Source organism: Carassius gibelio, chromosome A23 (assembly GCF_023724105.1).
Source record: "Carassius gibelio isolate Cgi1373 ecotype wild population from Czech Republic chromosome A23, carGib1.2-hapl.c, whole genome shotgun sequence".
Classification (NCBI taxonomy): Eukaryota; Metazoa; Chordata; class Actinopteri; order Cypriniformes; family Cyprinidae; genus Carassius; species Carassius gibelio.
The window spans coordinates 19590073-19618070 of record NC_068393.1 but is presented as its reverse complement, the minus strand read 5'-3'; the positions used below and the strand labels follow the sequence as shown (position 1 = coordinate 19618070).

General features: G+C 39.5%; 1 protein-coding gene across 1 annotated transcript; it reads right to left on the bottom strand.

The window, feature by feature from the left end:
- Positions 1-108: 108 nt before the first annotated feature.
- LOC127944908 (interferon-induced very large GTPase 1-like) lies at positions 109-27998 on the bottom strand. Its single transcript, XM_052541324.1, has 5 exons — positions 27827-27998; positions 20499-20537; positions 7521-8138; positions 5785-6959; positions 109-5580 (listed from the first exon to the last, which is right to left on the bottom strand). Exons 1-5 carry the CDS (start codon positions 27840-27842, stop codon positions 865-867), a joined length of 6564 nt encoding a protein of 2187 aa, XP_052397284.1. The 5' UTR covers positions 27843-27998; the 3' UTR covers positions 109-864.

The following is a 27998-nucleotide window of genomic DNA, read 5'->3' as shown; positions in this document are numbered from 1 at the left end:
TGCTAAACAGTGTATTGAAAAATGTGGATTATCAATCATTTCTGATACCTATTCACTTCCATACTTTGGAACAACTTGACGAAGAGTAAATGATAACACAATTTTCATTTTCTTTATATTTATTTATTTATTTTACAAGTTTCTTTGATAATGAAAGCATCCTACAAATTCACTCATTGCTTGATTATTAAAACATCGAAAATCATTTCAGTGGAGAGATGTACATCTTTGATGGTTGTACAAATACCATATGCCAAATACCTTAAATAACACTAACCAACAGTATTGGAGATTGTTAACCTTGCACTATTTTTTTTTTTTTTATTTGTTTTATATTAATAACATTTACCTGTTAAATATTCTACATAATCAACAGTGTTCTGCAGAAAAAGAAAAATTCTGCAGGCAGTGTCCAAACCAAGCCAGTAGCATTTAAACATTTATTTATATGGCATTTTATGTCACAAATAGAGCATTATTTTGATCTGTTTTTAGTTTAAACCAGGCAAACAGCATTTCTTACATTAGGTGCTTTTGGTTCAGACATCAGTCTGTTTTTCTGTTGTCAAGAGTTTGGTTTATATGCTTTGAATGTAATCTTCCAAACTCCGTGCTCACCATCAAGTGCGCTTGAAACGCTGGGCTGGGGTTCGGTTCATGTAAACCCTGGAGCAGTTTGACTGTAATCCTCTCTAAATCATGGAAGTCAACCACTCTTGAAGTGCAGTATTCAACTTTCCGGTCATATGTTTAAAAGTAAATTGCTTTCTCATAGCTGCATGTCCCTGAACAATGTCTGTGGTAAAGATATTCATTTAAACCTTCTTTGTATCAGAGTCTTTATTTTTTCCTTAAATGTATTTATTATTTATCCAGACTCTCAATAGCATCTTCTTGAGAGTATTCTCTCCATTCATCTGGAATCTTGCCACTCCCCTCATAGGTTTTTTCATAGTAATTTTCCAGATCTTTTTGGAATGTGCACACAAACCACTTCCAGTACGGCAGCTCAGAGAGATCTGGGGTGATGCTCCATGAAGCGTATTCAGGACCTCCCGTTCTGTATTTCTTCCACAGGACTTTGAATTTATCATCTGAGCTATTTGGATAAAAATAATGATCACTGGCTACAGCTGATGTGCATATGTTGATAGATAGGTTTGTTGTTCCTATGTAGTGCCACCCATTCAGTCCAATATTTCGATGGAAAGGCACACTGTGATCTCCCGGATGATTCTCTATGGTGTTGGTGCAGATGGCTGCACAGAAAGGACACTGAACCCAACAGCACTGACTGAAGTGATTGAACAGAATCTCATCTGGTCTGTCTTTCTCTTCCAGCTTTACTGGAAAAGTTTCTGTGCTGGATTTACTGTGTATGTCAGACATTATAGAAGGAAGTTCTTTTCTTATCACTTCTTCAAGGAAGCTGACTTCAACGTCATCCTGATTTACTCCAGTGAGGTCTTTTTTAGAGAAAACAAGCACATCAGAGAGCTGTTGAGTGAAAAGATGCAACCACAAATCAGCATTAGTCTGTTTGGCAGATTCATGAGCTGCGTTTATGATCTTCTGCTCCAGCAGTTTAACACTGTCTTTCATCTTCGGTCGAACACTATCTTCAAATTTTTCTGTGATGTACTGACTAACTTCATCTCTGATGAAATTCTTGAAGTGTTCTTTAGGATTTTTAATGTAGGTCATGTATGATTTGAAATCATGTTTTTCTGCCAGCTTCCTCAGGATGTGTTTCTCCAGGTTTGATCGGTTTCCGTTTAGCGATTCACAGTTTGTCCTCATTTCATCTGCTAAATCTCTGGCAGTTTTTTTGTAGACATTCTGCTGAATGGGCTCTTTAAGTTTATCACAAACAAATTCACCAAAAATAGCAGTTGATGAAGCTCCTTGACAGTTTTTTTGGAAAATTCTGTAGTAATCTTTCTTCTTCTTCTCAAAATAGAAAACAGGGTCATTTGTTTCCCTGAATGTTTTGTATTGATCAGTGAATGTCTGGTTTGCTTTATGGAAGGTGTAAAGTACCAAATCCATGAAGAATTCACTCTTGAACACATAGTTCACTTTTGGTTCTTCCTGATGCTGGATTATCCTTGCTTGTATGTAATCCACAAGATGTTGAATGTGGCTAATGTTGTAGCCCATTTTTGCAATGTTATACGACTGGATCATTTTATCTGTGTTCTCAGCGATGTCTATGATTAAGGCTTTTATCTGAGCTACATCATCTTCAGATAAAGTATTAACGAAAATTGTTTTACCTTTTAGGTAAATAGTTTTACAACGTCCTCTAAATCCTTCAGATTCCTTTATTTTTACATATTCTGAATAGTTTGGCAAACAGGGCATATCTTTGCACTGACTCGTACGGCCTAAAGGGAGACTTTCATAGTTCTCACTGAGGATTTTCTCCACATCTCTTAATATGTCTATAGCTTCAACCTTAGGAGTGTCTTTGATGATCTTTTCTGTCTGTTGTTCCCAAAAGGAATCAAACTGTGTTTTCATGACATTTTCATAATTTGCTTGGCCTTTACATTTTAAAGCAAGTTCTTTGCTGTTTTCAAACAGAGTGTTTTCATGTTTTGTCCTCTCAGCATCAATGTCTTTCTTCAGTTCACGCTGCTGAAGAACCTCATTTAATTTTCTCTTAGCTTCCCTCGCAATGTTTTCTTGAACCACTTTGATTTTTATCTCAAATGAAGCTTTCCACTGATTCAGTATATTTGCATCTCTGTCTTTCTCAAAGAAATCAGACATTGTCTTTTTCACTTCTTCACTTTTTGCTTTTAGTTCTGTTTGAATATCAACTTGCTCAGCATTATGAATTTCTTCATTTTCTATTTTGTTTTGAAGTTTGTTTTCAATTTCCAGCATGGCACTCCGAAGGCTCCAGGTCCACTTGCTGTATTCGGTCTCAAGTTTCTTGTATGTTGCGATTTCCAGAGAATTTTTGAAGCTGAACACAAATTTTTCATTAAGCAAAGCTTCCCAGAGATCTTGAATACGGTCTTTTAGGTGTTTCAGCATTATGCCGTCTGATTTTGAAGCATGTGTTACAATAGTTTGCTTGAGTTCTTGAATTTTCTCGCAGTAGTTTGGGTTTGGTGGAGCCATGGGTGGGCTGCCCTCCCAGAGCTGAGCAAAATACTTCACATCTTTCTGAACATCAAAACCAATGACATCACTGAATCCCTCTGCATCACAGACTTCCTCTTTAGCAGCAAGTTTTGTCATTTCATCCAGCTTCTCCTGCAGTCGTCTCCTTCCCTCCATGTTTTTCTCTCCAGCTGTGATATCTGAGACATTCTGATGCACAAACATGCAGCTGGGATTCAGTCTGACCGTCTTCATCCTCATGAAAGCTTGAACCACAATCTGAAGAATGTCCTGCATCTCAGATGGGTTTTCTCCAAAGATGTTGATCAGGGTCATATTTCCTAGACCAACAACAAATGTAGCCAATTCATTGTCACGGTCCATTGTTGAGGTTTCAGACCGTTCTGGTGCACGAAGTCCTTCAGTATCAACAACCAGAATGTAGTCAAACTTCAGTTGTTCTTTCATCTCTTCTGACACTTTGATCAGCTGCATGAAAGCTCCCCTGGTGCACCTTCCAGCACTGACGGCAAACTGCAGTCCAAACATAGCATTCAGCATGGTGGATTTCCCAGAGCTCTGAATCCCTAAAACTGACAGCACAAAGAGTTTCTGGTCTCCCAGTTTCTGAACAAGTTGATCTAGAACAGCAGTGACCCAGGTGAGAGGAACATGAGCAGCATCTCCATCCATCAGCTCCATGGGGAAACCTGAGATCATCATCTCTGCTGCAAGTCTCGGGAGAGAACAGACGTCAAACTGCAGATGATCTTCCTTGTTCTTCTTCAAAGATGACCATGATTCAAATATCTGACCAAACTCTCTCAGGATATGCTCCAAGCCAAAACCGGTCCTATTAATTTTGTCTGATATGTTTTCCAGGCTTGTTCGTTCAGTCTGTAGTTGGTCTAGTTTATTAGACATCTTCTTCAGTTCTAAAACTTTATTCCATTTCTTGTCATACTCCTTATGAAGTCTGCAGAGCTCATCTGAAGTGAAGTCTTTCAACAGGTTCATCATCCATTTAAGGAAATACTTTTTTTCATCGTCTTTCTGCAATTTAATTTTTTCAATAAATGTCTTCATAAAGTCACTCAGTCCCTGTGACACCTGTTTTTCTCTTATTTCTCTCATTTTCCTCAGTTTGGTACTTTTATCTTCCTCTAGATTTTCTCCTCTTAGCCGATGCAGATTTTTGTTCATTTTACACCTGTCATGCCACAGTTTCCCCTGACAGGGCAGGCTTGTTTCTTTCACTGTTGAAGGATCGTTGGCTCTCAGTAAACACATGATCTGATCTGCTGCCTCTTTCCCTCTCTTGCACTCCTGATCATCCTCATCTACTCTGATTCCTGTGTGTTTGGCCACATCTTCAAGCTTGAAGCTCTTTTTTTGCTTGGTCAAACTCTCTCTGATATTCTCTCTTATTTGCTCTGATACATCAGATTGGTTTTTGTTCAGAATGCCAAATATGAATTTCCCATTCCCCAGTTCAGTTAGAGCAGAGTCACTGTCGGTGAGCAGACAAATGAGAGGCTGAGGAGATTTGAAGAGTGATGTTACCAAACCCTTGTAGTAGTTCTTCTGTCCAAAATCTGGCAAGAAGAGGACATTTACTGAAGCCATACTGGTCAGAATCTCATATTGTTTCTCATTGTCTGCTGCATCGCCGTGAAGATTACAGAAAGCCACACAGTCATCAAATGTGTCAGTCTGTTTCCCAGAAGGACAGTACCAGGCGATCTCTACCACTCCATCCATCAGTAATCTGGTTCTGCTGCCGCCTGAGCAGTTCCTGTGGAAGAACGTGTTGTGTTTCTCGTTGATGAGGCTGTTCATCAGCTGAGACTTAGATGAAGACACAGAGCCAAACCTGAAGAAAGACACCATTGGAGTCTCAGCCTTGTAGACCGGCTGGGTTTGACTGATGATCTCATTGTTGCTGTTCTTCATCTTCCAGCTCTTGTTGATTTGTCTGAATGTCCAGAGAGGAAACTCAATCTGTTGTGTGAATGGATCAGGAACAAGCAGAGGCAGTGCATACTGACACTGTGAGAGTTTAGTCACCATCAGCTGCTTCAGGAAACCATCAGCACAATGAAACACAGCCATCTGAACATCCATCGGGTGAATCTCATTGTTACTGACTTCAGCGTTGTAGTTTGCACTGTGATCCTCACCTTCCGTTTTAGTGGCAGGTGTTTTTTGGCTATTTTTCTTTCTGTGTTTTATGATGGCGTATCTTGCTCTGTAGTCCATGTTTAGCAACTTTTGTAGGAATGAATTTACAAGTTCATTCTCTTCCTGTGGTTCCTGAGACTGAAATGAAGACTTACTGATTTCAAGAATGTCTTTTGTACTCATTTTATCTTGAAGGTATTTTGCCAAATCTAGTCTGCGGTAGAGTTTGTTGACCTGTTGGTTGGTTTTTGGTCCAAGATTTGGGTTTTGACCAGTGTTCTCGTTCTGTAAGCAGAAACATGTTCACACTTAATAAAATCAAAAGATAATTTGTTATTGTGTCATATTAGCAGAGACTAAAACATTTGAGGATATAAAAAATCTGAATAATTGCACATATACAGGATCAAACTAAATTTGTGTGTGAAGTACGATGTCCCTAAACCTCCAAAAGCCATTGTCCCTTGACATTATTTATTGATCACTTACCTGTAGAGAAGAGTCTGTCTGGAAGCAGCACATTTTCATCTTCTCCATTTCTTTACTTCTGTCTTCTTCATACACTGTTGTCAATTTCTCTCGTTCTCTTTTTATGTCTGTTTTGTATTGTTCTTCACTTTTTCTAAACTCTTCTTCTCTCCTCCTCTTCTCTGTGTCCTGAACCTGTCTTTCTTCATCCATCTTTTTCTTAATCTTTTCTGTTTCTGTCTCTTTTTCTTTTTCTATTTTCTCCTTTTCTCTTTTGAATTCATCTCTCTCTTTCTTAAGTTTCTGATCACATTCATCTCTCATGTTTTGTTCTTTTTGCCTCCATTTCTCAAACTCTTCTTCTCTCCTTTGTTTTTCCTCTTGTAACTTTGTCTCGAATTTCTGAAACTCTTCTTCTCTCTTCCTCTTTTCTGTGTCATGAACCTGTCTTTCTTCCTCCATCTCCATCTTCATTTTCTTTTTTTCGTCTTCATGTTTGGCCAGCAGATCTTCTTTCTCTTTGTTCAGTTGTTCCACTTTATCCATTAGTTTCTTCATTTTTGCTTCATGTTTTTCTCTTTCCATCTCTCTGAACATCTTACATGTGTAATAACTCCCTCCATTTGCTTCCACCATGTCACTAATTTTCTGCAGTAATTCAGACACCTGCGTTCGATCTTCAGTCTCACCATTGTTGAACACATGGTATCTGTTTCCACACTGTCCAATGACCTTCATCAAAGCAGATTCAGGATTTCCCAGATATTCTTCAATAGTCTTCTTCTTCAGATCATCTCCTCTGGTGAAGAGCACCATGGTGTACTTTAATGAGTTTTCACCAAAAGTCTGTTGAATTCTCTTCACTGTGTTTTCCTCCTCCTGAGTGAAGCGTCCCACTTGTATCAGTAACAGAAACACATGTGGTCCCGGCAGAATCATGGAGAGGCACTCAGTGATTTCTCTCTGGATCTCTTCAGGACTGAGTTTAGTATCAAACAATCCAGGAGTGTCAATCACAGTAATGTGTCTACCATTGATTTCAGACATCTCTCTCTGACACTCTGTAGTAACTAACTCTTGAGACATTTCTTCTTTAAATACTTCACTCCCTAAGATGGTGTTTCCTGTTGCACTCTTCCCAACTCCAGTTTTTCCCAGCAGGACAATCCTCAATTCATTTGAAATCTTTCTTAAATCTGAAAAGAGAAAACTGCATTAGTCCTGCTGCTAGGAAAGGAGTATTTTAAAGTAATTTCCCACTAACATTTAGGAACAATTTGACTGAATTATAACTAAAAACAAACTGAAATTTTTAATTATATGTGAATTATTATGTGAATGTTTAATTGTGTGCCATGAAGAAAATATATTTAACACATAATTCCTGAAACTGGTTTTAAACTCTGTTTGGTGGGTGTTGCAATTTGTTTCCAAAACCATTTCTAATGTATCTACCTTTTCACCAACTGTGTAGGGTTATCTTTGGTGAGCATCATAACTTAGGTGGACCATATCCAAATTATGCTGTAAGATTCTGCATTAAAAGCTATAAAGTAACTGCAGAAAAGAAGAAAAAGCATAATGTGTTTAGGTCTGAGAATGCAACAGCCTATCCTGGTCTTTTTGGAGATTGTCTGTGCAATGGTCAGCTTGAGATTGTGTGCCCCTCTTCCAGTGATGAATGTCCCCATATCTACTCCATGGTCCACGTTTTATCTTTTTAAGTGGATGTGAAACATACAATTTCTGATCATTACCTTGTTGCTGAATCTGTGTGACTACTTTTGTCCTTGTTTCTTCAATTTTCTCTATTTGTGCATCCAAAAATGTTTCTGTGGTAAAAAAAATTCTACAATTTTCATCCACCATCTGCTCCAGTTTAGAAACCAATGTAGATGTGTGTGTGTTTGGACCAAGAACATGATGTCTTCCGCCAAAACACTTAATGACAGACTTCAGTTCTTCATTTAGTTCTTCTGTCTCATTATCTGACTTCTGGATTATGAGGGTCATGGTGTGGTTGTTGATCTTTGAGCTGAATATTTTCTGGATCTCCTCTGTTTCTTTTTTGTCTTCATCAGTAAGTGGACTATCAGAAACAATGAAAAGAAAAACATGAACTCCAGGATCACAGAGAGACACACAGCGGAGAGTCTGACGCATCACTTCCTTCTCTGATATCTGAGCAAGAGCTGGAAGCTCCACCAGAGTGATCAGATGTCCATGAACTTCCCCGTCCATCTTCACACACTCTCTGAGCTCTGAACTTCTGTCTCTCTGATTCAGGATGAGGTTTGATATGAAGGATTTTAATGATCTGTCATTCCCACACAGAACCACATTCAGCTTTGGCAAGATGTTGAAACCCTCTGCCACTGAAAAACAAACATGAGATTAGTTTGGTGGGTCAATTGACTTATCGGTAAGCCCCTCCCCTTGAACGCAGATGAGCCAATGGCAGTTGAGTATCAGTTACATGGGGACCAGTACTCAGGCATCTTTAGGTTTCAGCGTCATAGAGAAACACTGGAAGATCTGAAGCTTTCATCGGTTTGATGGTGTTAATGTTACAAAAATGAAAAAAAAAAAAATGTGCCCATGTACACTAATATCAGGTATCCTGAGAGGATGGGAAATGCAATTTATTTTATGTTATTTATTTTATGTCTAATATCCGGCGATTGCTAAATATACTTTTTAGTCCATCTCTGTCTAAGACTTCTGAAATTATTATTTCTCTTGATGCTGAAAAAGCATTTGACCATGTAGAATGGAATTAATTATTTACTGTATTAGAAAAGTTTGCCTTTGGGCAAAATATTATCTTATGGATTTGCCTCTTATATTCGGCTCCCTCTGCAAGTGTTAAACTAATGCTGATAGTTCATCATTATTTCCTCTCTCCTGTGGAACATGGCAGGGTTGCCCTCTGTCTCCTCTGCTCTTTGCTTTAACTATTGAGCCACTTTCTATCGCCTTTAAAGCATCTTTGTCTATACACGGGATCCAGAGGGGAGGCACAGAACATTGTTTTTCTCTCTATGCTGACGACTTGTTGTTGTATGTACAGGATCCAGTTGACTGTGGAAACGAGATTCTGCACTTGCTCGACACCTTTGGCTCTTTTTCAGGTTACAAATTAAACTTTACCAGATGTGAATGTTTCCCCATAAATGACGCAGCTAAAAAATTTTTTAAAGCACCCTACCTCACTCAAAAAAATCTCCGAAGTTTGCACTGTGCGTCTGTTTGCCTCTACATGTTACGGATTTTCCCCATTTCTATGTCTTTATCCCCATCAAATGTTACTATTGATATAGCCTCTGATATCTTACGGTCCAACTCGTCTGACGCCAGTCCAATACATTCTTCCTCGTCGTCATCTTCGCTCAGTTGTAGATTAGGGATATTATACAGTCTTATTATGCCGCTTTCATCGTCGCTCAGATCATCTTCAGAATCAGTGAGCACTTGTTCATAAGCATCCGGATTATCAAAGGTACTTCAAAACATTTTCGGTGTAACGGCCACGGTTCAGCTCGTCTGCGTTCATCTTTGCGGCGTACATCTTCATTGAATTTTGATATCAGCTAGAGCCGGCCAGAGCGCTGCATAATAAGTAGCCACGCGTCCCTCGGAGGGCGGGGGCAATAACAAAAGAAACAAAAGCCGGCTTATCCAGTATGGAAATACACAGACAATCAAACGCCCCTACTGTGTGCTAGAATCTCCGACAAACAACCTGATTTCAACCTCAAAATGTACGGTTTTAAATATACCAAACACGGAGAGGCTTCTTTGTGATTTCAACTAACAGATTCTGCAAAAAAAAACCGCTTCTTTCTCATTTTGCCCGAAAGTTGTGCTGCCGACTTGTGTCACTGGTTTCCGTGACTGGTCACAATTTGTGTTTTGATAACATTAATGGAATTTTTTTAATCTATGCAAACTCCTTGTGTTGTGACAACACAATAGAATGAGGTAGAATCCATGTGAAATAGTAATGTCCAAGCAAATAAATTTATTCACTTTGCTTCAACTTAAACTGGTTAAGTTAACTCAACATGTTTTGGTTTATTACAATCTAGCCAAATTTGTTTCACTCTATCAACTTATGGAGGTTTGTTTCAAATTACTCATTTCAATTATGAACAGTGGTTCCACACAATTAGTTCTAGTTACTTTAACTAAATATTTTCTATTTAAAGTTACTCACTTCAACAATGCATTTTTTGTGTGATTTGTCTTGTAATGAGACAAAAGACAAGATGTCACAAATGATCAAAGTGTATTTGTTAAACAAGCAATAAATAATTACACACAGTGAAATACAGTTTAAACCACATAACAAAAATTACACAAAATAGCAGAAATATCACACTACTCATTTTCTAATTGGCATTCATGGGTAACCAATCAAACCTTATTCCAGGAACAGGAACTGGCTCCAGAAATAACTTCTTCAGTACTCCAAATGTGTACCTGAGATCAGGAGGGTTGATCAAGTTCAGTCCATATATCAGTCCCAGCAACATGGTTTTGCAGACTGTAAACTGCTATAGGTCCTGAAGAACTGTTTCCTTTAAAACTACAACTTCTGCTGGACTGTCTTCAATGACTGCAGCTTCAAATAGATTCCCACGAGTCTTCCGGATCACCTCCTGATTGCTGCCAACCTCTGTATCCTAAAAGTATTTAAAAGGATGGAGAACAAACAAAAAACTCACCATATACTCCATACTGCTAGGGTCTTCATTTGGATACTTGAATTTCATTAGTCTGAAGATGAAAACAACAAAAAAAATTACATGAAAAAAAAGTCAGTCATTCATCTTATGGGAAATACAGGCAGGCAGTCAAGATGAGATTCTCACAAACATTACAGTGGAAAATGGTACACACATCTGGACCCTGTACGGTAAGCAACAGAACTGGAACGTTCCCAGACCCAGAAACATAGTAAGGACATCAGTTAAACAGTCATGTGACATCGGTGGTTCAACCATAATTTTACAAAGCTACAAGGCTACTTTTTTGTGCAAACAAAACCAAAACAGCGACTTTATTCAACAGTTCTTCTCCAAATCGCATCTTCCACCATTATCAACAGCAGGTATATAATTAATGCACATGGTGCTGCTGACCTAGAACACGCATGAGCTAAGCCTTGATTACATGCAGAGGAAAGCAATGTTCATGCCTCTTGTTACTCTTCATAATGGCGGCATATGTGATTTGGAAAAGAATTGAATAAAACGCTATTTTTGTTTTCTTTGCACAAAAACGTATTCTTGTAGCTTTGTAAAAGTGTGGTTGAAGCATTGATGCCACATGAACTGTTTTACTGATGTCCTTACTATGACTCTGGGAATTTTAAAGCAATAAAGTCTTACCTGAAGTTCCAGGCAGGTGTGTTGAGCTAAACTCCACAGAACACTGGCTTTCCTAGATCAGAACTGGACACCCCTGCCTTGCATCAAAATGAATGGATTTTGGGAGGCAAATGCATTCATAATCTGTCAGTTTATAGTAATACCACATATTTTGTATTTATTGTATTAATAAACCTAATCTTATTCTATCTGTCTTTTTTTGTCAATTTCCAATGGCCAGTGAGAGAATAATGTTTTAATACGAGGTTGTGTTGAGTGCAGTTGTTCTTACCTGTGTAGTGGGCACCAAGAGGGTTTCATTATTGGTCCAAGGACTCTTCTTCAGTATGCAAACATCTTCATAAGTTTTGTAGTGCGGATCCAGTTTGGCAAAGATTGTTGATTCTAATGGGCCTATGGTAATTCTGTATGTCTCAAATTGTGCACAGATCTGTAAACACATGAAGTGCAATGAAAAAAAAAAAAAAGGTTTAACAGAAACAAAACAAAAACCAATTATCAAAATATTAAGTGATTTATTTGTGTGAGTGATGAATAGTGTCATGTTTACCATTCCTAAAGAGAGGACCTGATTACATTATCTGGAGCATTTGTACAATGTGAATTGCTCAGAGTAGTGTCCGGTTTAAAGTCATTGTATGACCACAACGCCATGTTCATAAACAAAGCTTCAAATACTTCCACTGTGCTGAGCCAGGGCTCTCCAAACTCGGTCGGCATCTCATGGTTAGACATTTATTGATTATTTAGCTTTTGCAATTAGTTAAAATATACATATTCTAACAAATAAAGGTAATTACTTCCGCTTTTGAAAGTCATTATGTATTACTAGTATACAATTAATTTATACTAATAAATATATTTGGCACACAAAATGAGATAAGAGAGAAACTCCTATTCGCCATTTGATTAGCTATAAGAGGAAGTAGCTGAATGACGAATCATTCTGCCTCTTAACATCTCTTATTGTAAGCCATATGTATAATAAAAGTAAAAGGTAAGTGATAGGACGTTTTATTTTTGGATAAACATTTTACTAATAAATACAATCTCTCTTAAAATACCTTATTGGGTTATGATATTTAAAATAGTTTGGTTTGATCTAGCGCAGATGTCATGTTCGAGGTAAGGGATGAACTCAAGCGCAGACAGGATGCACAACACAGGGTTTATTTTAGACAAAAGGGAAAAAAAACCCACGAGGGGGAAAACAGCGACTAGGGCAAACCTACAGCGACCATGATCTAACAAGACTAGGAACTAACAGTTAACAAAAGACTCTTTACAAAAGAACACTTACTACAGAGAAACTATCACAAGACTCACAACGTATCTTCTGAGGGTAACAATGAGTAACAAAGTAACAATGAACCGCACAAGACAGTGAACACAAGGGGATAGAAATAACGAGACTAATTATAACATAACAGGTGACACAGGTAAAGCAATAATGACAAAACTAGGATTACAAGGGGGGTGGGGCAAGGGAACGAGACAACACAAGCACATGGCCCAAAGACAAGGCCATGTGCTTGTACACAAAACACGGGCCTGTCATGATCCTGCCTCAAGACTAGAGGAAAATCAGGACACAAGGGCAGAATCATGACAGAACCCCTCCCCTAAGGAGCGGCTTCCAGACGCTCCTCAAGGGAACATCAAACGCGGGACATGACTGACTGAGACACAGACACAAACCAACAAGACATGACAAATAACAATAAAGGTAAACATGAATACACTATGACAGGGTTAGGGTGGCAAATCAGAAAAAACAAACAAGGAAGGGGAGGCAGCGGGACAACAAAGTTCATGGGGGGAAGTCCAGGGTGGGTGGGTGGGTGGGACAGGAGTCTTAGGTGGACGGGATGAAGGGCGGTCCGGGCAGGTCTGGGTGTTGTAGGGTGGGGAGTGGTCTCTGGACACACAACAACATCTTCTGGACACATGACAACATCTTCGGGACACATGACAACATCTTCGGGACACATGACAACACCCGTGGACATGACAGGAGTGACCTCAGGACACTCAGCAACATCTCTGGACCCTGCATCGGCGTGGACAGAAACTGGCTCTGGAACCGCGCTCATTGCTGCTGGCTCGGAATCAGCGCTCTCTGCTGCAGGCTCGGAATCAGCGCTCACTGCTGCAGGCTCGGAATCAGCGCTCTCTGCTACAGGCTCGGGGTCTGCGCTCACTGCTGCAGGCTCGGAATCAGCGCTCTCTGCTGCAGGCTCGGAATCAGCGCTCAATGCTGCAGGCTCGGGGTCTGCGCTCACTGCTGCAGGCTCGGGGTCTGCGCTCACTGCTGCAGGCTCGGAATCAGCGCTCTCTGCTGCAGGCTCGGAATCAGCGCTCACTGCTGCAGGCTCGGAATCAGCGCTCACTGCTGCAGGCTCGGAATCAGCGCTCACTGCTGCAGGCTCGGAATCAGCGCTCTCTGCTGCAGGCTCGGAATCAGCGCTCACTGCTGCAGGCTCGGAATCAGCGCTCACTGCTGCAGGCTCGGAATCAGCGCTCCCTGCTACAGGCTCGGAATCAGCGCTCAATGCTGCAGGCTCGGAATCAGCGCTCTCTGCTACAGGCTCGGAATCAGCGCTCACTGCTGCAGGCTCGGAATCAGCGCTCTCTGCTGCAGGCTCGGAATCAGCGCTCACTGCTGCAGGCTCGGAATCAGCGCTCACTGCTGCAGGCTCGGAATCAGCGCTCACTGCTGCAGGCTTGGAATCAGCGCTCACTGCTACAGGCTCGTAGTCTGCGCTCACTGCTGCAGGTTCGGAATCAGCGCTCTCTGCTACAGGCTTGGAATCAGCGCTCACTGCTACAGGCTCGTAGTCTGCGCTCACTGCTGCAGGTTCGGAATCAGCGCTCAATGCTGCAGGCTCGAAATCAGCGCTCACTGCTACAGGCTCGGGGTCTGCGCTCACTGCTGCAGGCTCGGAATCAGCGCTCCCTGTGGCTGACTCGGGATCAGACAGAGACGGAGGACCGGAAGAACCCCTCTTCCTCCTCTTTCTCCTTGGTCGCGGTGCAGAGGCCGCAGCTGGGACGGTGACTGGTTGGGGAAGTTCAGTCTCCGGCAGGGCTGATTCAGACGCCGAGGATTCCGAGGCAGATTCCCATGAAAACCGTCTCCCTCACTTCATGTGGAGACTGATGGGTGTGGGAGGTGCCTCAGGATTCGGGGAGGGATGTGCCTGATCCCCCTTTGTAGCAACGGCCAGGAGACGACCCTCAGGGATCACAGGCAGCTTGGTAGAAGGTGGGGATCTCGAGGGGGAAACCCGCGGCTCTTCCCGGGAGAAACTCTCCCATAGCCGGGCATAATTCTGCAGGGTCCACTCACCCTGGGACGATAATGGAGGACAGACCCTCCTCTTGTCAGTGGGAGACGACAACCAGCATTGCTTTTGGAGCTCCAGTTGTCGCTGAAGTTCGGATGGCTTCCTGTCTGCTGAGTTCTTAGTTTGGCGGTTCATTCTGTCACGTGGAGGTAAGGGATGAACTCAAGCGCAGACAGGATGCACAACACAGAGGGTTTATTTTAGACAAAAGGGGAAAACAAAACCCACGAGGGGGAAAACAGCGACTAGGGCAAAGACAAAATGATCTAACAAGACTAGGAACTAACAGTTAACAAAAGACTCTTCACACAAGAACACTTACTACAGAGAAACTATCACAGGACTCACAACGTATCTTCTGAGGGTAACAATGAGTAACAAAGTAACAATGAACCGCACAAGACAGTGAACACAAGGGGATAGAAATAACGAGACTAATTATAACATAACAGGTGACACAGGTAAAGCAATAATGACAAAACTAGGATAACAATGGGGGCGGGGCAAGGGAACGAGACAACACAAGCACATGGCCCAAAGACAAGGCCATGTGCTTGTACACAACACATGGGCCTGTCGTGATCCTGCCTCAAGACTAGAGGAAAATCAGGACACGAGGGCAGAATCATGACAGCAGAACTAAAACTTTAATGAAATATTTCCCCCAATTATAAAATAATTTTATGATTAGCTAGCTCCACACTGGAAAGCTGCTTTATAACAGGAAATCAAGTGATAATTCTAGCGACACTGACTCTGTATTTTCATGTTTAATATTAAAAAGCTATCTATTGCATAAAGGACTGTTATATAAACGTAATCTGTCTGGACTTTTCTTTACTGGAGTGCCTGGAGAACCTCAGAGTTGGTGCAAACATTCACATCGCTGTAATCAAATGTGTTCTTAAGAGCTGCTTTTACATCGCGGTCAGTTTTTGTTGAGTTTATGCAGTTATTGAGAGGAAGGCGTGCAGTATATATTAACATATTCATCCAAGGTTTGGATCGGCTCGGTTTCCTCAAACTAAAGTGCTATCATCTTCTTTTGAAATGAATCAGGAGAGTGTATTACAATATTGCGCTATAGCGCCACTCTGGTCAAACTGCATTATTGGAGGCTTTCACATTAGGCATACGAGATCAAACCACTAACGTTACTCAAAAACATTTGCTGACAATTTTTTTTTTATCGTCGACGTTGATAATGTCGATTAATTGTTTCAGCCCAAGTGTGTATATATATATATATATATATATATATATATATATATATATATATATATATATATATATATACACATACATACATACATACTCAAGTCAATACGTTACACAGAGTCGTGCGCTTTCACATCTCCCAACCACTCAAAATCATCTATTAACGGTGCAGTAAACCGATTACACAATACTAGACTGCAAAACAAAAGCACCCCAAAACAGAAACTCTAAGAGAAATTAAAGACTTTGACTTAACACAAGAAAAACTTAGATTGTCTTACCTGACTGGTACCTCTTGCTCTCCTTCGCGCCGTCATCAAATGCGTTGGAAATCGTCACTTCCGGGTTTTTTTTAATTACGAAATTAAACATTTTACGTTAGTCGATTGATAATTAAGTAAAATTTAAAATGAAACAGTTTAAGTTGATTAAGCACAGTACAATTGTGTTTTGGCGGAAAACTAAATATATTTGTGTTGTTTTAACAAAACATATCTGTGTGAAATGAACAGTGCCACAAATCCATTTTTTTGAGTGCTTTTAATTTTTCTTCTTCAGGGTTTCAATATTTAGGGGTATGCATTTCACACTAGAGGTCTTCACAGTGCACCCGAGACCCGTCGACCCCGGACCCGACCCGGGACCCATACGGGTTTGGGTCTATATTTTAAATCATCAGCCGGTTCGGGTCGGGTCCGAATCTATTACCTCGGGTCCCGGGTCTGTTTAACATTGTGTGTAATACCCGTGCGATCGCCGATCGGAGTCATCGGACTCGGAGAACATGGGACTTGCTATGGCAAGCAGTGAGGGACACTTCGACCGCCAAACCGCGTTTTATATTTTCTCCCATTTTTATAATATTATAAATGAACCGTTTAATCTTAAAGTTTTAGTGGTTCAGATTCAGACTCGATGCTGAGCAGAGAGCACAGACAGAGATCAGATGATAGCAAATAAATAATGTCAGCGGCCATGGCATTGCACGAGCGATCGTTATTATAGTTCAAAAGGCAAACAGTGTAAGTTATTATGCGAATTAACTCGAGTCAGAATGTACATGTGCACAGTAGCATTTGTCATCCTTCACTGTGACATCAAGTGGACTTTTGAAGCTGAAATAATGAGTGGATTCAGCTTGGATTTGGAATAACGAGAGGAATAACATGAATAACTTTCTTGATGGAGGATTGTAATGCATCACAGGCAGTCAGGTACAAGGAAGAGAGACCACGGCTCTTTAAATTAGGTAAGACAAAAAGCTGTATTCTTCGCAACAGGTTTATTGACTAGTAATAGCAATTTAAGGTGGAATATGTCAACGTCGGGTCCAGTCGGGTCTGTGTCTTCCCTAGCGGGTTCGGGTCCAGATTTCAAGTAATATACGGGTCCGGGTCGGGTCCGGGTAGGCATTTCTCGGATCTACACGGGTCCGGGTCCAGCTTTTGAAATAATAGACGGGTCCGGGTCGGTTCGGTGTAGTACATTACGGGTCTCTGTCGGGTTCGGGCAAGAATTTTTGGACCCGTGAAGACCTCTATTTCACGCCCTTTCAGTTCTCTCCTTAAGAATATCTTTCTGAATTTGGTTGATCAAATTAAACTAAACTTAAAACGGTGGGACAGCCCTCACCTTTCTCTTGTTGGGAAAGTGAAGAACATGAAAATGAATGTTTTGCTGCAACTTTTATTTTTCTTCCAGTCTCTCCCTCTTTTTTTTACCAAAATCTTTTTTTAACTGTTGTGTTTTTTAACTGGTTTAATTCTAATAAAACTATCTTGCAACGAATTAAACGTGATGGAGGTCTAGCTCTGCCAGATTTTCTTGTGGTGTAAAGCACCGGAGGTTGATTGGTGTACTCATGAAGCTGCTACTTGTCTTTCTTCTTCTCTTCCTGCACTTGTCTTTACTCTGCTGTTGCTGTGATCCTTTTTCTTATTTATTTATATGTTGGAAAGGAATGTGTGCAGACAATGTTTTCTCTTTTATGCTTGTCTCTTTAATGATTTAATGTAAACTTTTTTTGTCTGTATAATAAAATTGTTATTAAAATAAATAAATAAATAATATATTTATTATTAAATATTCTGAATATTATTCCCTATAATAAACCAGGCTTGGTTTTTCAGAATATGACTTCATTGTTTTTATGTAAAGAATCCATATTTTTTAAATGTTTTATATAATCTACTGTACCCACTAACATTAATTAAACTTTGACATAGCCTACAGTATATATAAGCAATAAAGTACAAGAAGTCGTGCTGTCTCTTGAATAAATAATGGCCGAAGGCTGTTGTTAGGCACAACGTATAGGAATAGGAGCTCTTATCATTCGCTGTGTCTTTTTTTAACAACATAGGCCTATATGATATTTTCTCACACACATACTAAGGCCCGGTTTTACAAGTGCTAAAGGGTACTAAGCACCCTCAAAGAAATCAAAAGCACCCTCAGTTAAAGGGGTCATATGATGCTGCTAAAAATAACCATATTTGGTGTAATAAAAGGTGTTTATGCGGTTGCAGGTTAAAAAAATTATGTTTCCTCTATGTTTCGCCTTCTGAAACATAGTTTTTTTTTTTTTTTTTTTTTACGAAAGAAATTTATGGAAATGGCACCTTAACATATTGTGATGCCCTGTCCGGCTAGAGTAACGAAACACAAACATAAAACACATTATAAACCCATGATTTCTAGTCATGTCCTCTTTTGGAAGGCCAAACAAAGTAGTTTCGCTATTCGCTTTCTCAGAGTGAGCAGAGGCAGGTGGCTTGTGAACAGCATGGCTGGCTGAATCGACGAAGAAGCGTCTGTTGGACTCACGCCAACCACATGTGACAACCCCGGGCTGGACTCTGCTTGGTCCACATTGAAAGCTGATCCGGCGATCCACAGTGCAAGGTTGATTTGTTTCCTCAGCGACCAGCACGGATCAGCTCTAGGCATGACGAGGCGGATATCGTGCTCTTTTTGAAGGCTAAAAAAGGTAGTTTCACTTTCACAGTAAAACACACAGCCTCTATACGACATGGCGGTGGCAGCAACAACACTACAATGAGAATAAAAGGTATGCCTTGTTTGCGTAAACATCTGGGCAGTGTTATGCAAATCTTCCCACATAGTGATGTAGATGTGTGGGCGTGTTTAGAAAAGCTGTTTCAGGTGAGTCTTAACTTTGATGAAGAATATCTCTTTGGATTGCAGACTTAAGTCTTTGCAACTTTACAAATTTTCTTTATGCTCCAAGAGCTTCTAACAATCCAAAGAGAAAGGAAAATTTTTAATTGCATCATATGACCCCTTTGAAGCTGTATTAATGGCATTTTATATCAGATTTAACAAACTATACAATGCGTTATGGTTTGCGCTCTGGAGATCAATTGAGATCTGGGCTTATCCCGTAGCTAATTTTACAAAATGATTACAAAATTTGTCTAAAAAGGTTTTTATTTATTGAAAAGAAAAATGCCTCAAACTATAAACTATTTTTTTTCTGTGACCTTGTAATGGAGGGATTTGGGTCAATAAATCACTGGCTCACATGATTTGTTCAAAAACACATTCACAGCAGCACTCTTACTTATTATTTTCTCTCAGCCCTTATTATATTTTCACTAGACCATATCGGTAACAAAGTCCTAATTGATAAATAATCACTATTTTTGAACAAACCACTGTATTATTTGTGTATGTAGACATTGGTGGAAGGCTTTAAGACCAAGGGGAATTCTCTGCAGGCTGCTCCTGCTTCACAGAGAGTGGGACTCGCACTAACTGCACCCTTCACCGTCCGCTTATTTATTTACAAAATCAGTTTGGGCGAATGCAAACAACTTATTGACCATGATATGAGCCCAATATCCAGCAAGACAGGAAAACATTTAATCTACTTGTGGGAAGAAGAATAGCGTATACTCTTAAACTTGGACCTTATTATTGATGTACAAATCCAAACACCAAAAGCGGCCCACAATCTCTAAGTTTTCTTTAATGGAAAAATATGCATTTTCATTCATTCAGAGGCCATAGTTGCAATAATATTTTAGTAAAAAAACATAAGTGCCATTGGTTAAAAAAACAAACGCTTGTTTGACGCTTCAGTTGTTGCTTTCAAATTTCACAAAACATTTACATATAGCAGACGCTTTCATCCAAAGTGACCTACAGTTCATTCAGGCTGCACATTATTTTACCAGTGTGTTTAGTCCTTGGGAATTGAACACACAACCGTTTGAGCTGCTAATGCAATGCTCTACCACTGAACCATGGGAACACATCCAAATTTCTTGCCAGTAATAATTTCACTGTATTTTCGCCTCGTACATTACCCGTGTAAAGCCACAAATCTGGTACAATTTACTCAGGGCGATTAAATTTTTCTATGACATTAAAATCATTTTTAGAATAATTGTGCATAAATAGGTTCATCCAATTAAAAACATTTTGAGTAATGTTTCATGTCTATATTTTACATCTTGAGCCAATGAAAAACAATCAACTTTGTTAAAGGGCAAGTTATTTATTTTTCATTGGCTCAAATGTAGCTACAGTACAAATATTTGGAACGTCCCTTACTCTGTCCCTTTTTTCTTAAATAAACATTTATTTTATACAAGAATAAGCACTCTTTTCTTAAAGAATAAAATAAGGAATCAGTCTTCAATCAATCAAGCAATCACAATGTTGTGTTTACAAACAATAACTGACAGTATCTGCATAGTGCACTTTTAAACATTTGCAGCATTGAATATTATGAACTGAATTGTTGACTTACTTTTAGGTCGGTCAAAAGTTGGACTTTGCCTTCTTCTAACTGCAAATAAAATAACATGCACAATTTCAAATTTCACAAATTCTTTATCAAATTATCGGTTGCACTTTATTTTACAGTACGTGTACTAACATGTACTTATAGTGTACTTACAGTGTATCTAAGAAAGTTCTAAGAAAGTTTTGGTAATACAAGGTAACTACATGGGGTAGGGTTAGGTTCAGGGTTAGTACCTAGTTATTACATAGTTATTGTAATTACTATAATAAGTACATAGTATGTACATGAGGAGCAGGACTGTAAAATAAAGTGCTAACAAATTATCTTCATTTAAATAAATAATTTCTCTAATTATCCCTCAATTCCATATTTAAGTCCCACTTGAATGGTGGCCCTTCTGTGTACAAAATTGTACAAAAACACTATAAATAAATTATATAAACAATGAATAAGCATTGCACTTGAATCAAGCTAAAGGTGTAAATTAACTAAATATTCATTGTGATATTTATTGAAGACAGCGTGTGTCACCAATCCTAAATATGCTGGTTATTACTGGTTATTACTTGTCGGAATTTCATTTAAAAAACATTTTGCTGCCTGTGCATGGGTGGATCTCTGTAAATTATTTTACCCCGACACACATAACCTACAGAAACTATCGAGTGCTATGAGAAACATTTGCATGTTCACAATAACCCTAAAGTAGGATGAAACAGCGCAGTATTAAAAGAGTTCACGCTGTGAACTTTAAGTGGCGCGAATTAGGCCCAATCCCAATTCTACCCCTTAGCCCTTCCCCTTTCCCCTACCCCTCCGTTTCGCGCGTTCACGTGAAGGGGTAGGGGTGTCTCGATTCTCTTTTGGTTGGAGGGGAAGGGGTAAGGGGAAGGGCCAGATAGCCCTTCAAACTAAGATTTTTCGGGACCACACTTCAAACGAAGTGGTATGAATTAACTCGGCAACATGGCTGCTACAGCGAACAAAAAGACACATAAATGTAAGCTTTTTTGGCATAAATAAAGATTTTAACGAAAAATAATAATTTGTTTTATGTTAGATTAAATTGTGAGTTTATATTAATGGTCAGGTTACTCAAAGAAATTGTATTTATTATAAATTGCTAATATTTGCTAACGTCATTACATTAACGTAATTACAGACTGCATGATAGTGCCACAGCAAATGATCAGGGCGATAACTGCCATAGACATTGATGGGAGCTAATCCCCCAAATAATTATAAATCGCTAAACCATTTTCTCAAATATTGCCTATTCCAGAAAGAGAGAGAGAGAGAGAGAGAGAGAGAGAGAAATGGAAGTTGCGTGTATTCGCGTCTGTGCATTTATCTTCTTAGAGTGAGTTTACTTAAAAACAGCAATTGTATCCTCTCGTCACTGGAAAATATAATGTAGCGATTCAGTATTTAAACTTTAGTTAATAAAAGTCACGGGGCAGTGTTGACAAGTTTATTTTCTCCTGGATTTGTGAGCTGCGTGATTTGCAATATGTGTGTCAGTAAGCAGCTCATTAATACAGAACGATAATTAAAAGCTCTAATGCACACCAGCATATGTGTGTGTAACTGTGCGTTCACACCGCCGGCGTCGAGAACGTCAAAGCGGCCGGAAGTCATTCATCTCAATGTAAGCCAGCGGCGAGGAGGGGCGCGGCGCGACTTGGCCGTTGAGAGCATCGAGGAGAGTTGAAATCAAGGCAACTTTATGGTAATGAGCTATGACACGGTTGGGCAGCAACCAATCGGAATGTAGAAGTCCACCGCTTGAGAGGATTCCAGAGAACGCAGCTCCGACCATTAGTTCCCAAGCACAATGGAGGACAGGTTGATTATTGCTGTTTCAAGTTTGCAATAATCTATGAGGTGCCCCTGTTTGCGTACAGCGACATAAAAAAAGTAATTAAAAGTGATACGTGGACCAAGGTGTCTGAGATTTGTTCATTTTAAGTAAAGGATCTTAATATTTCGTCCACAACAATTAATGAGGTTTAATGAGGTTAACTTATAACGTTACCCTCCTTGGGGTTAGTCTGCACGAGATCAACAAGCTTGTTTGCTTTGCGGTACCGGCGGTGTGAACGCACAGTAAGAGCTTGATGACGAATGATGACGTGTGACGTCAAGGTAGTGGTGTCCCAATCCTTAGGGGTATAAAATAGAATTGGGATTGGGCCTTAATCTCACCAGTGCGGCACTGATCAGTTACAACAGCGCAACATGAACATTACTCTGCAGACGTTGTGTTTTCCTGCAAATAACATAATGAAGAGGCATTACATTTCCTTCGCTTATTATCTTTCATAGTCAGTGTTCCTGTGGCTCAGTGGTAGAGCATTGGGTTAGCAGGGTAAAACATTGTGGGTTCGATTCATGGCCGTAGTCAGTTATGACGTCACCGAAATCTGCCATCACTGCATCGCCGGCATTAGTCTGGCAGTAATGAAAAAAGCCAGCGGCTTTACACTAAGTCAGTGGTTTTCAACCTGTGGTCCGCGGTGGTATTGCAGGTGGGCCGCCAATTATTTTCTGTTCATTTCCAGTCCATTCTAGGGCTGTGCGATTAAAAGAAAATGTCCTAAAATCACGATTTGAGCGTGCGCATATGCCTAACTCCAGGTTCACACACTGTCTGTGATGCGCCTTTTTTCTGAGCCAATGTTGACTGATCAGAGCGTTCTCACTGCGGTAAAAGGCTAGAAATAAAAACGTGCGAAAATAATTCAGGTCTAACACATGAGCATAGAGTGAATTTGTTAGTGAACAGGATGCAGTTTAAGTGAGAGGAGATACGTTTTAAGTGTGCATACTCTCTCCTCGCAAAGCAGCGTGTATCTGAGCAAGCACGAGCGGTTTTGTGACAGAGCAAAGGAAATCTGCTGAGAGATTCGCACTCGTGCATTATTTTAATGTGCTTTCGCGTTATATTTATGCGCTCTCACTGCTGACCGCAAACACATACTGTATACACACTGCAAACACCTGAGACACCGCTACAATTAATGAGCTCTATGAGCAATGCATGGCAAAAAAGAAAAAAAGTCCCTGTATACAGGATTTTTTTTTTTTTTTTTTGCCACAAGTCTATAAATTTTTTTACATCTTCACTATAGTGATAATTTTGACTTATGTCTGTTCTAGAGATGTTACAACTTTTTGATAAAGCTCTGATTGGTTTTCTTTTGCAAATATGTTTCAAATTAATCCTGAATGCATTTATGACTGTAAAAGCACAATTGCAAAATTGATCAAAAAAATCGTGATCGTTTTTTTTTTTTTTTTTTTTGTCCATATCGCACAGCCCTAGTTTATTCAATAAATATACTTTAAAATCTAGCTTCTGAGTACTAAGTTATTAACCCAACAATAGCGGGGTCAGTTAATTTTTTGAAGTGGGCCGCGCAAACATATGTGTTTGGTTGTGTGGGCCGTGAGTTGAAAAAGGTTGGGAACCACTGCACTAAGTGCAAATATTTATAGAATATGTTTATACTACTTTAAAATACCAGGGGTTTCTGCTATTTATACTACTTTCTGCAAATAGTGAGAATCATCTGCACCTCAGTATTGTATTACATTGTAAAACAGTATGTAATAATAACTTATTGAGTCTAATTTAATGGATGCCACCTTATTGGGACAATAAAGATTATTTACTTAATTTTCATTAAAAATGAATGCTTTTCTTATGTGATTTGAAATTTGAAATTAGAAAAGCAGATTCGAACCCGTGTCGATCACGTCAAAATATGCATGACACGCTTTACCTTCTGCGCTACATAGACCAACGCTACTTTTGCGTCATCGAAGGTTAACGCCCCCTTTTTGGGGGAAAACAAACGGATTCCCCTGATACAGAACTCGCTCTAATTTCTTGATAGCAAAAATGGCAGAAACATACACACTCTCTTTGCCAGCCGAGGACCGTGAGAGGTATTTAATGAAGCTACTGGATACGGTGTTTACAGAGGTTTCCCTTTGAAATGGTCGAAAACTGGATTAATAACCCCACGCAGTGGCCAAATATGGACATCTAACGTTACCATTATCTCGTGGAATCACCAAGTAGCCTATTTTTGTCATTAACATACTCACAGTATGATAAACTAGACGATGAGGCCATGTCAAGAGGAGTCGTGGTTTACTTGGATCATATTTCACTTGATTTAAGCTATTGACATTTTTAATGTAGTTAGAAATACGAAGCTGCTAGCAGCTACGTGATTAACGTTAGCTCTCATTAGGCACGCTACCTTGGCTGTTAACTGATTTTAAGTTTGAATTATTCGCAGGCTAGGACTAAACAATATCTGTTTGAAATTGTGTCTGACAGGCCTGTACGAATCCGTTTGTTTTCCCCAAAAAAGGGGCATTACCCTTCGATGACGCAAAAGTAGGGTTGGTCTATGGGCTGACTGTCAAGTGTTGTCTTTTGTAATCTTGACAATATGTATGTTTGCATGAATAATAAACAACTGATAAAATTATCCACCCCAAAAATAAATTATTAACTAACTTTGATGCAATAAATAGGATATGATTTAAAAATGACTATCCCTCCAAAAACATCTACATTTCTGTCTCTTTTCAAGTGTTAAGAGTATATAATTAGTTGTATGTATAGGGGTTATTATAGCACAGTTCTATAATAAGGGGATTATTAAAGAAACCCCCTGGACCTCACTAATTTTCAAAGCCTGACGACAGCCATGGTTTGATTCCCAGGGAACACATGTTAGGTAAAAAATGTTAGCATGAATGCACTGTAAGTTACTTTGGATAAAAGTGTCTGCTAAATGCATAAATTTAATTTATTTTAATATTACTACATGTAAACAGTTGTGTTACCTACTTCGAAGCACATATTTAGTATAGTCACATTCACAGCAGAAACATTCACATTCACAGCAGAAACTTCCATTATCCTGTAAAATATTTCGTTCATCAAGGCATATTTTAAGTACATTTTACATTTAAGGATATTTGTGTAACTGTAGCATCTGATAATACTTAGGAAAAAAAAAAAAAGAGTAAAATGTAGCTAAATGTAATTTCCTCTTATATGGAAATACAGAAATTAACAATGATTTTACCATAATAAAAGTGCAGTAACCATGGACTGATGAATATGGTTAAAATGTTAGTGTAATAAAATCATGGTTAATTTTAATCCTAAAACACAATGCAGTGCAAAATTCAAAATACATCACATTGAATTTATATATATACTAGAAGTTGGGTGTAGAAGAGAGAAAGGGTTTTGTTGTTGTTGTTGTTATTTACGTCAGAAAAGACAACAGTAAGGAGCTTTGGAGCCTACATTAACCTATGACGTTTGGGGGCGTACAGATTTTTTTGCATAGGGGGCCGAGGCTGACTTACGATGCCACTCCATGCACAGCAGTCATTTCTCAGAGATCACATCAAATAAAAATTATATATATCAGTGGCGGTTTCTCCATTAGGGCGATTGGGCGACGCACCACCAAAGGCAAGGGAGGGATTTTTTTTCTTCTACATTCCACCACAGTGTTACGCTAGACTGTTTTTGCTGCCTCTAAATACTCAATACTCAGCCACTGCAATGCAATCTCAATGAGTTCCGGGAGGGCTCACCCTAACGTGCTTTCATCATCATGCGTAACCTTAACTTGTGCAACTTCTGGTGGGAATAGTGACATCCAATAATATTTAAAAACTATTTTTAATTTTAACAACAAGGAAAAAATTAAAAACTAATTTAATATCTTTATCAAATGTGAAAAAAAAAAAAAAAAAAACAGAGAGACGGGGACAGCTTTGCAAATTCAGTTGTCTGCTGAAGTTGATAAACATCACTTTTTTTAGAAAAAGGCTAATAGGCAGGGAAGGAAGTCGACCGGAAGTTGAAGTCGGCTGCGTGCTGCCATCTTGTAGCAGAACTTCACTTGCGTTAGCATTCCCATTGACTCCCATTCATTTTGGCGTGACTTTGACAGCGAATAACTTTACATCTGAGGCGTTTAAAGACTCCATTTGTCCATTATTTATTTCTAAAGATACAAGACAATGTATAAAGGGCTCCATTACCTTCTATGTTACATTATGGCCCCGTATAAACAGTTTTTGCAAAAAATAGGCTAACGATTGCGTCATAACCACTCGGCTCTCTGTCGCATTACCGTACAGACAGGAGGAGAAGCTTGCAGGCAATTAACTTAATATGGCGTACTGGCATTACATTTTAAAATACTATACAAAATAATTAATCAGAATGCTTACTCCTGCTCACTCACGACAAAGAACTCCCCGCTCAAGCTCGCCGTCTCTGCAAGATTAACGATGGCAGTTTGCACGCACAGCTACTAGAAGATTTACATCTGTCAGACAGGTTGCTGACGTCGTCAAGCTTCGTTTGAGTCTGCGCGTCAGAAACGGAAGTGCTAAAAAACGCTAAAAACGGGCTTCACTTGTCTCAATTGAGTTCCAATGGGGTCGCTGTGTCCATTTCTTTTACTGTCTATGCTAATAGGCTGCGAAGTTGCTGACGCTTTATTCTGCTAATTTACAGCTGCATTTTGTTACATCGCGAGAGCATGACGGACATTGCATGGACAACTACAGGTGTCACCGAAATGCATCATCTCTCGGAGAAATTGAAAAAACACGAAAGAGCAAAGATGCATATGGATAGTAGGCAGCAGTGTAATATAAGTGAGTAATTTAAGTAAGCAGTGTAATGTAAGGGAGGAATGTGATAAAAATGAGCAGTAATATAAGCGAGTTGTGTAAACAGTGATTTATGTGACTTCAATTATTTCTTATTAAACTGAAATCTAAGTAAAAAGTTTTTTTTGGAAAACCACGTCCTGTCGTCAGTCTTCATTTGCTGCTGCTGTTAACATGCATATAAAAACATGAGAGCTAGATATGGATTCCTAATGTCAGTTTATTTTTAATTAATAGTATAGTAGTTCAGTTCCCTTTACATCTTTAATTAGCTGTTAATTTATCCTTTGAATGGGTGAACTATCCTCATTAATCGAGCAAATATGTGCCCCCCCCCCCCCCCCCCCCCCCCCCCCCCCCCGAGAGAACTGGCAGGAGCCGCCACTGATATATATAGAAGAACGCTGATATCACATTACTATACCACAGTTCACTTGAAACTTTCGAACTCAAACACACTGCGTTCCTCCATTAGGTTAAGAAAAATGCACTTCCCTAAAGCAGCACTATTTACTTTAGTGTCCCTTAATAAATAAAATAAAATAAAATAATGATTGCCCTATGATGTCAGCAAACATATTTATTTGTTCGGATTTGAGTCTTACCTGGAAAAGACGCCATAAGCCTACAATATCTTAACAAACAACATGCTTTATTTTATGAAAGTAACTATCAGTTCTTTTAAAAGTAAACCCGACGTCGCGGTCAGTGCGGACTCTTCACTAGCCACCAAGCTGAACGCCTTTTGTGCACGTTTCGAAGCAAACCGCTCTGGTG

Excerpts from the sequence above, each read along its gene's own strand:
- LOC127944908 (XM_052541324.1), bottom strand. Across the intron at positions 8,139-20,498 it reads AACTTTTGACCGACCTAAAA|TGGCAGAGGGTTTCAACATC; the intron begins GTAAGTCAACAA and ends TTTGTTTTTCAG. Across the intron at positions 5,581-5,784 it reads AGACAGACTCTTCTCTACAG|AACGAGAACACTGGTCAAAA; the intron begins GTAAGTGATCAA and ends TTCTGCTTACAG.